The following is a 9,984-nucleotide window of genomic DNA, read 5'->3' on the forward strand; positions in this document are numbered from 1 at the left end:
GCCCTCCGCTCGCATCCTGACCGGTGAAGAGAGAGGGCGGCTGCAGAAACTAGCCCAAATTGAGGCAGTTATAGTCCTTAAATAAAACAATTAAACATTGATTAAAAAACTCCGACACCCGGAATCTATATATATAGAGCACAATGGTAAGTCTGGATAATTAATATAGGGAGTTTCAATCGCGAGTTTTAGTAGTTTGTGTATCAGTTCGTTTTAGCTAACAGGCTAGTGTGATATATGTCGATTATAGCAACATGATCAAGGTCATAAAAGCAAAGAAAATATAGTTTATAATAGCCAGGAGCAAAATCGGGTCGCTTTTGCTTCATTTTAATATTATTCTAAGCCGCATCAGAACAGAAATCACGCTTTATTAATTACAAGCTAAATGATAGTGACAAAATATTTGGTGCTAGCGCGATATGACCTGTGGATTGTATTTATAACGTTTTAAATATTATTAGTTATATGAGAAGCATTTATAATGTAGCCCGAGCTGTTAAGGTTTTATTAGGTATAGAAAAATTCTTCTACTAACAGCAGGGTCCCCACAATCACGGAAAACCTGGAAATATGTAGTTTTTAAATTTCTAAATTGCCATGGAAATGCATTTATAAACAAATATGTTAAAAAGCCATGGAAATTTCTAAAGGAGTTTAGCTAAGTTGTTCTTGTTACATTCATTCAGCATTAACATTTCACCTGCTGGAAAATCCTATTAAATTATTTAAAAGTACTTATCACAAACAACTAAAAATGGTATGGAAATTCATTGATCAAAAGCTGTGGGAACCCTGTAACTCTAACAGGCATCTATTATGTCAAGGTCCTGCCTTCATGAAGCTCTATAGGATGAAATTGATGTAATGTGTCAGTCAGACCTAAACTTTTCTCCTGTTTTTCTTAACTTCTTGTGCAGATCCGCTTTATCCTCATCCAGAATCGGGCAGGGAAGACCAGGCTGGCCAAGTGGTACATGCAGTTTGACGATGATGAGAAACAGAAGCTGATTGAAGAGGTTCATGCCGTAGTGACAGTCCGTGATGCCAAACACACCAACTTTGTAGAGGTACAACACTTACTTTCAACATTTAAACTCTCACTGTGCTTCAGAAGTCATTATAAGAGGTTGATAATTAGTCCCCAGCATCCAAAATGTCTTTTCCCCCACATCAATTGACAATTCAGAAATTTTAATCAGCCATAAATGTTTCATATTGGCCATGAAACTGTATTGTGAATTAGTACGTAATAAAAAATACATGTTCATTGTTCAAAAGATGGGGGAGCTGTGACAGTTGAAAATGTGCATCAAAATACCTTTTTTTATGTTAGTCTAATCTGTTTCATTGTTTTCCTCTGCAGTTCAGAAACTTCAAGATCATTTACAGGCGGTACGCCGGCCTGTACTTCTGCATTTGCGTGGATGTGACGGACAATAACCTGGCTTACCTGGAAGCTATTCACAACTTTGTCGAGGTAAATCATATCCAGAAGCTATTATTTGTGACCTGCACCATCTTTTTGAGTCAGAAAAACCCAGAAGGTTTATGCACTGAAGGGAAAGATGAAGAGTGGAAAATGTCTCTGGTTTCTAATGATATAATTAGGTTTCTCCAAACTGTTGCAGTTGTATAATCACTTAAAGTTTGCCATGAAAATTGCCATTTTACTTCACTCAATATGTGTTTCTGGGTCAAAGTGGCTCAAAATGTAGAGCACATCACAGTTTACTCCTGGAAATGACCATAGGGTCTGATAGACTCAGAGTCTTGGGTTAAGGTTTATTGCTTTTTTATTTTACAGTTATTAATTGATCTTATATATAGAGAGACAATTTTTCAGCTGCCATTAAATAAAATTGAATGATTATTTATGTGTCCTGCATTTAATTGAGCAGTTAAATGGGTTATTCAGTATAATTCTTGACCACTAAATTGATTATGCAGCACAGAATCCATAATTAAAAAGCTCACTTTTATGCACCAGAAATGAAGCCTAAATCAAGATGAGATATGTTGACTCTTAAGGGAAGTTTAAATTACTAGCTTAGAAATGTAAGGAGATTAACTTTAATGAGGGCCCTTAATGTGCAGCATGATAAAATGTGTTGCATTTACTGAGCTATGTCAAGCCAACATAATAATAATAATAAGCTTATGTAGTAGCTTTGTCAAGCCAACATAACTAGATAGGTAAAGTTTGTCAAGACAAACTTGGATGTCGGCTTGACAAAGCCTGGTCTGAAAGTTTAAACTAATTTTAGAAGTTTGAAGATTGATAGTTACACACATTACAGTAAGACAAACCATCAACTAGCTATCCAGCTAAATTGTCACACAGATCATCAGATAGATAGATAGATAAAGCAACTTAAAGCAGATCAAAGGCCTTCTGTGGGTTTGTTTACATTTGAAATATTTGACACTTGGAGTTTGAATTAACGAGCATTCCGTTTGAACGTTTCGTCAATGTAAGCCTATGAGATTTTATTTATTTTATATTTTTTTACATTTCATGTCCGCTGTGTGAAAACCGTAAGTCCAATCAGTTCGTAAAGATATAGCACACTATTCCAGAACAGTCTGAAGGTCTGTACCAGGTTTGGTGAATGTAGCTTGAATGCTCTAGGTGGAGTCAATGTTAGAAATTTTGGTCTTGGTTTATGGATTTTGAAAAACACCACACATTTGTAGAATAACAGTATGCTGGCTTTGTCAAGCCAACAAAATAGGCCTTTTTCACACTTCCGCATTTCTCGCTTCCGGGGGTGGCCCTCTCAGGGTAAACTTACTTGCGGTATCAGCAATGGCTATTGAAACGTAAGCAAGATCTGCTGAAATCAAAGTGTTCATACAAATTAAATAGCGTGTAAATGTTTGATCTGACTTTATGCGACTCTACAGAGCTCTAATTAACATTCTGACAACTTTCAGGAAGGCATAATGCAACTGAATCCAGCATATTCAAGCTGCTACTGGTCTTCGACTACACCGGTAATAAATAATAATAATAAGATAATACATTCTCATCGTTATTCTTCGTGTCTGTTTGGGTTGGCTCTGCATTATTGCAAGTTAAACAGCACGTGTGCGGAGAAAATCATCGGCAGCAAGCTCCGCACTCTCTCTCTCTTTATTGCACAGCTCCTTATTGATCTCTGCTGCTCTGTTACTGGGAAGGTGGGGTTAATGTACATTGTGTATATAATATATATATATATAATTTATGAAAATAAGTAAATACATTTGACAGGATGGCTTTGTTTCATAGTTTATTTATAAATATATACTGCATTTAACATTTTGGGAGTTTAACATGAGGTTCAATGAGATAGTGAATTTTTATTTGTATTTTTGCATCTGTGCTGGAATATATCAAGATTTTTCAAATAAATTTCTCGTCATATGGTGACGCGAGGATTCTCATTTATGCTAATGAGATGGGAGCTAGTGAAGAAACCACACCAGCGCTGCATTTGAGCATGTACTCAAAAGAGACTGCAGCCTGAGTAGCCGAATCAGTTGGGAAAAGATGATACAGTTGAAGTCAGAAGTTTACATATACCTTAGCCAAATACATTTAAACTCAGTTTTTCACAATTCCTGACATTTAATCGTACAAAGTCCCTGTTTTAGGTCAGTTAGGATCACTATTTTAAGAATGTGAAATGTCAGAATAATAGTAGAGAGTATTATTTCAGCTTATGATTTATTGCTCCTTGAAACAACCACACCATCTTTTTCCAGAGCAGCCTGTATTTCTCCTGAGGTTACCTGTGGGTTTTTCTTTGTATCCTGAACAATTCTTCTGGCAGTTGTGGCTGAAATCTTTCTTGGTCTACCTGACCTTGACTTGGTATCAAGAGATCCCTGAATTTTCCACTTCTTAATAAGTGATTGAACAGTACTGACTGGCATTTTCAAGGCTTTGGATATATTTTTGTATCCTTTTCCATCTTTATAAAGTTCCATTACCTTGCTACACAGGTCTTTTGACAGTTCTTTCCTGCTCCCCATGGCTCAGTATCTAGCCTGCTCAGTGCATCCACGTGAGAGCTAACAAACTCATTGAGTATTTATACACAGGCACTAATTGCAATTTAAAAAGCCACAAGTGTGGGAAATTAACCTTTAATTACCATTTAAACCTGTGTGTGTCACCTTGTGTGTCTGTAACAAGGCCAAACATTCAAGGGTATGTAAACTTTTGATAAGGGCCATTTGATTGATTTTTGTTATCATTATGATTTAAAAAGGAGCCAAACAACTATGTGATAATAAATGGCTTCATATGATCACTATCCTTAAAATATTTTTTTTTTTTTTTTTTGCATGATCAGTCATATTTTCAAAATCAATGCCAAAATTTCACAATTTCTGCCAGGGTATGCAAACTTTTGAGCACAACTGTATGTATCAAGTTTGGTGACTGTAGGTGAAAATGGGGGGGCTACAGAGCCCCCCGCAACTTTTGCCCTGCCCTAATAGCCGATGACTCTGTGTGTCTCAAAAACACCCAAATATAGGAAGAAAGGTATAATAACAATTAATGCGTTGCCATGGCAACAGTATTTAAGATATCAAATATTCCTTTTGGGGCTGGGCGATACATTGAATACCCACAATATAATCACAGTGCTTTTGCTGACGATGTAAAATTCAGCAATATTGCGAATATCACGATGATTTTAATGAGCTTTTTATTTGGCCATTAAGGTTCATAGAGTGCATCAGTAGACTAATTTCACGATCCTTCAGGGCTGTATAATTAATCAAAATAATGTAAAAATGGAGAAATTATCATATGTGATTATTTAACTGCCTAAGGCTGCGATTAAAGACAGATAAACATGGTCTGTGTGCGCTTCAGAATGGACTGGCAATGCACTGATCTGTGTGCATGCGCGGGAAGGCGAGGCTCATGTGCTACTGTTTGTAGCGCAGTTCACGTGCATTGTGAAGTGCTGCAGATTAAAGAGTTCTCGCAATTCCAAACATTAGTAACAACTATTACGTTATTATACAAATCTACAAACGCGGAACCAACCGTAAAGGAGAGATTGAAAGCGGTTCACAAGATGCGAAACTCATAACTGTCAAACTAACATTGCACTTTCCGTTTCATAATAAAAGCTCCTGATGAAGGTGAAATAAACACGACTGCACTTGCAGTCAAAATATATATTTTTTTTAATATTTATTGCACCAATAATTAGATGAAATCTCATGTGCAGGCAAATAAGATCCATGTTTAAATTGAGCAGGGTCATAGATCGAAAAGCAATCTAGTAGCATGTAAAGGCAGTTATACATGGGATGTTAGTGTAGTCATGCTAGTTCATGATAATTTTATTGCATCTATAGCATTTTTGAACTTACTTTGGCCATATGGATCCAAACAGTTTTGAATAATGACGCAGAGAGCCCAACTCGGAATCTTACATGGGTTCATGGAGTGAACTCAGCAGCATAAAGTGTGTCTTACATTTTCTGGTATCTTTTTAAACTGCATTACTGGAAAGTGCTGATGTACAGGGTTTTTACCAATGTGTCAATTCACAGGCTATTAATATCACCAAGGCCTATTATTACAGGGTGTTTTATAGTAGATAAAATATGCTGTATTTTATTTTTTTTATCAGTGCAGCACACTGTACAAGTCTAAATAAAATTACTGACATGCTGACAGCTCTGGTAATTATTAAATTCCCCCACATTCACATATAAAACTAATCCTGTCTGAATAGGGTTTAAATCTATCCCTCAGCCTTTGTTTTCATTTCCAAAAAAAAATCAAGAAGATTATGTATGCTTATTACCTTTCTTCATTAAGCAGATGCTTTTATCCAAAGCGACTGACAAATAAGAACATCAGAAGCTATTCTTCCTAAAGAGAAATTAAGGAAAAAAGCATTTAATAATTTATTTATCTGATTTACAAGGAGTGGCTGAATGGCAAAATATAACTGTTGGTGGTATTTGAAGACATTTCTTGTCGTGTGACTCCCTCTGGTCAACAAAAAGTACAACAGCCTATTTATGTACAGCATCAATTACAGCATGAATTACAGTTGTAAAAATAGCTATTTCTTAAGTTATAGCTCTGCCAAATTGATGAACTTTAGCATGTTACCTCAGAATGTTCTTTTGTTTATCTATACTAAGATTTGTTAAGTTTTAAAATTGTTCTCATAATTAGTGAGATTAATTGTTAGGGCCAATTAGTAATTATGGGCCACAGCCCAAAACGTATTTGTTTATATCTTCGGAACGATTTGACATATCAATTCTTTTGATAATTTTTTTGTCTGGAGGGTCTGTAGATGAAGCATACCAAGTTTTGTGCAAGTCAGACAAACGGCCTAGGACGAGTTCGAAAAAGTAGGTCTTTCAAACAAATATACATGATGAAGTTTTCTTGCAGCAATGGAAATCCATGTGACCATATCATTGTGGGGCACTGGTGGATTCAGAGAAGCTACAAATTTGTATTGTAGCCTATACAGTTCTGGAGTTATAAGCAAAAATGTGAATTAGCTAATTATACCGCCACTGTGTGGCCAATTGTCACAAAATTTGATATGTGGCTTCGAGTTGACACCCTGCTTGTGTATAGCAATTTCCATAACCCTCCGCCATTCCCAATACGAGTTATAAGGTGCTGAAATTTGATTGCCCATTTTTGTTAATTTGTCGAATGGATTTTTTAAGAATATGTTAGTATTTGAACCAAAGAAGATGCATATTTAATTTGACCTTTGTCACTTAAACGGCTGTAAAGCTATGACAGTTTTTAAGTTGTAGCGCCCCCTAGGGGTGAAATTGTACGAAAATTTGATGATGTCTTCTAAACTTCCTGTTGACTATGTGTACTGAGTTTGGTTACTTTTGGAGTTTGCGTTGAGTAGATGTTGATAAATTACTCAAAATGCATTAAACCGAAGGAATTGTTTCGTTAATATCTTCAGAACGATTTCATGTATCGATTCTTTTGATAACTTTTTGTCGGGGGTCTGTATATGATGTATACCAAATTATGTGCTGATTGGACAAACGGTCTAGGAGGAGTTCGAAAGTAGGTTTTTCATAAAATTCCCAAAATTTGAAATCAGAGATATACATTTTGCAGAGCTTTACTCAAGGAATCAGAGGAAATTGTTTTTTTTACATTTTTTTTTTTTTTTTATAATTTTGATTCTAGCCCTTATGGTTGCAGGGATATGAGCCCAAACGTAAAAGTGTTTATTATAGTTTGGGGGGGGGCTTGGGATCATCCTGCCAAGTTTGGTGTCTCTACAACTACACGTCTCTGACACCCAGACAATTTTAGGGCAGAAAAAAAGGAAGAAAAAGAAGAAAATCAGTACAATTAAAATAGGGTTCCAACAGCTTAGCTGCTTGGCCCCCAAAAAGAAGAAAATCAGTGCAATTACAATAGGGTTCCAGCAGCTTCGCTGCTTGGCCCCCTAATAGCCCTTGGAAGAACAACAGGGCCTCCGCTTTTTCAATGCCTGTGCCCTAACTAATAGAATAAAAAATTTTAAAGCAAGAAGTACATCATAAATGTAGTTTAAAAATGATCAAAGCATTTTTTCAAACTGTTTTTCACTAGATTGAAAGCAAGAACATTTAAAAATGTGTATTTATATGCACCAACATAACAATACATAGTAAGAAGTATATGTAGTGAGATCTTTTTTTTTATTTGTTTTTTTTTTTTACTAAAAGATTTTAAGCTTAAAACATGTAAAATGTCATACAGGGACTTCAGTAGACATTACAACAATGCAAACAAATCGTTCAGTCAGTGTTTTCAAATAATTCACTGAAAAGGAACTTCAAAAATGAATCAAATCTCTCATACTCACAAGTGAGAAATCATTGCGATATACATGCTGTTAGAGAATTTTTCCTTGCAAGCGAAACGATATCAAATCATCTACATATGCGCCTGCCGTTGACTGTACTAAAAGTGAATCACAAAGCAGTCATAGTGTGCAAAAGAGTATACTTTGAAAGGAAAGAGCACTCGATCATGCACAAGGCATATGGCATGCGGAAAAACAAGGTATACCCTAACCTTTCCTGTAAACATTTCAAATCTAATTGTAATCATTGTGTAATGCCAATAAAGCAGAAATGGGTAAATAAAGGAACCGTAGCGCAGTGGGGAGCACTTCTGCTTGCGTTATTTTCTGTGTCTAAGAGACAAACAGAATGTGGCCGTGAGGGAAAGCAGCGGCCAGAAGTTCAAGAACATTGTGACATGGAATGCTAGGACTTCCTCTGACCCTCACTGTAAACAACTCCCCCAACACGAAAACTAGCCCATATGCTAAATGTCACTGGATTTAATGCAAAACCACAGCTAGGTCAACCAGCAACCCATCACTGATTCTACCACGCTAATATGAATTCAGATTGGGGCGAACGACAGAACGCTCTATGTATTTGTGCCTCTACTTATTTGTGAACTGATGTGTATTCCTCTTGCTTTACAGGTTTTGAATGAGTATTTCCACAATGTGTGTGAATTAGATCTGGTCTTCAATTTTTACAAGGTAAGTGTAGGACTTCCTTCAAATCAATAAATAACTAATATACTCCATTTAAGGGCGCATTTGAAGTCAAAATTAAAGATGCCGCGATATATATTTTATTAGAGATATAAGAGAACTCACGTAAGATTAAATTCAAAGGCAAATAATTTAGCAATGTGGAATACGTAAGATCAGATCTTTTAAAGGGTAGGGTAGTGATGCAGCAAAATCATTTACATGTTAAGAGAACCCATATGATTTTTTTCTTTTTTTTTCAGTTGTTAAGGCATTTGCTGCAAATGAAATAGACATCCTCGCTGTTGGTTCAGGATTTCTTCCTTGAGTTACTTAAGTGTTTATGTTGGTGGTCAAAACAGCTCTCTGTGCTTTAGCGCCACCAGCACTGGTTTTGGTAACTGCAGCAACTCCTGACACGTAATCCAAAGCTCTTATTTTATTGGTCAGGGTATTTCATCGCCAGGCGAAGACAAAAAAAATGACACACCGTAAAAAAACATTTGCTCCAGGTGAGAATGGCTCATTTGGAATCTGTTTTTTTCTATTCAAAATGTTAATTGCAGCGAAGATTCGCATTTGGTGTGAAAAGGCCTTAATGGGTGTCCAAAGACAAGATCCACGCGACACATTTGTCATTGAATAATGTCTCTCTTAATCCCATTTCTGCTCTACAGTCAGGTGTTTAAAAAAAAATTAACATTTAAATCTAATCAGGCATAGCACAGATGACATAAAGCCATTCGAGTCTCTCTCGTTCACATGCGCTCATCTACAGACGCTCTTTAATAAAACCGGCATTTCTCTAAAGAGACAGTACCGGTTTTAGCATGTTCAACAATCATTGTAAGTACTTGTATAATGTACAAATGATGCAATTAATCAATAAACGTGTAACAAAAAATAATATAATATACGTATCTTATTTATTCATTGAATATATTTATTTGTTCATTTTTAAAAAGCCAAAATGATGAAAAACTAATAAAATATAATTGGTAAAATTTATATTTTCATAATGTACCTAGTTAGAAGGTTTCCTGTATAATTGACAGCATTAGCTGGGAGAGAATTTGTTTTATATGCAAGCAAAATGGACATTACTGAAATAAACCCATCTGAATTGATATAGAATCGGAATCGAATCGAGAGTTTGTGAAGCGGAATTCAAGTATTTCTCTGAAGGCAGACAGCAGCTCAATAAGCAAAATTTTGAGAGCAAAAAGGATGAGATAATTAGCTCTCTATTTCAGCTGTAATGCAGTGCCATGGCAACAGGTATTTGATGCATAATTACAACATTCACGTAATTAAGAACATCCTCATCCATTTGGTACATAAGGGAGGCTGCCGTTAAAGGAAACCCATAAACAGTTATATATATAAAAAAAAGTTGCTGCAGATAATTGCATTTGATTTCTGCTGT

The 9,984-nt window shown here is 35.8% G+C and overlaps 1 protein-coding gene across 1 annotated transcript in view; it reads left to right on the forward strand.

Annotated features, from left to right (window-relative positions):
* Window positions 1-9,984, forward strand: part of ap2s1 (adaptor related protein complex 2 subunit sigma 1) — a 19,210-nt gene continuing 9,226 nt past the window's right edge. Inside the window, exons 1-4 of the mRNA XM_051678713.1 lie at window positions 1-146; window positions 921-1,070; window positions 1,367-1,480; window positions 8,505-8,564. Of these exons, the coding sequence (XP_051534673.1) occupies window positions 144-146; window positions 921-1,070; window positions 1,367-1,480; window positions 8,505-8,564 (327 nt within the window). The 5' untranslated portion in view covers window positions 1-143. The remainder of the gene's footprint in view (window positions 147-920; window positions 1,071-1,366; window positions 1,481-8,504; window positions 8,565-9,984) is intronic.

This window comes from Myxocyprinus asiaticus, chromosome 39 (genome assembly GCF_019703515.2).
Source record: "Myxocyprinus asiaticus isolate MX2 ecotype Aquarium Trade chromosome 39, UBuf_Myxa_2, whole genome shotgun sequence".
NCBI lineage: Eukaryota > Metazoa > Chordata > Actinopteri > Cypriniformes > Catostomidae > Myxocyprinus > Myxocyprinus asiaticus.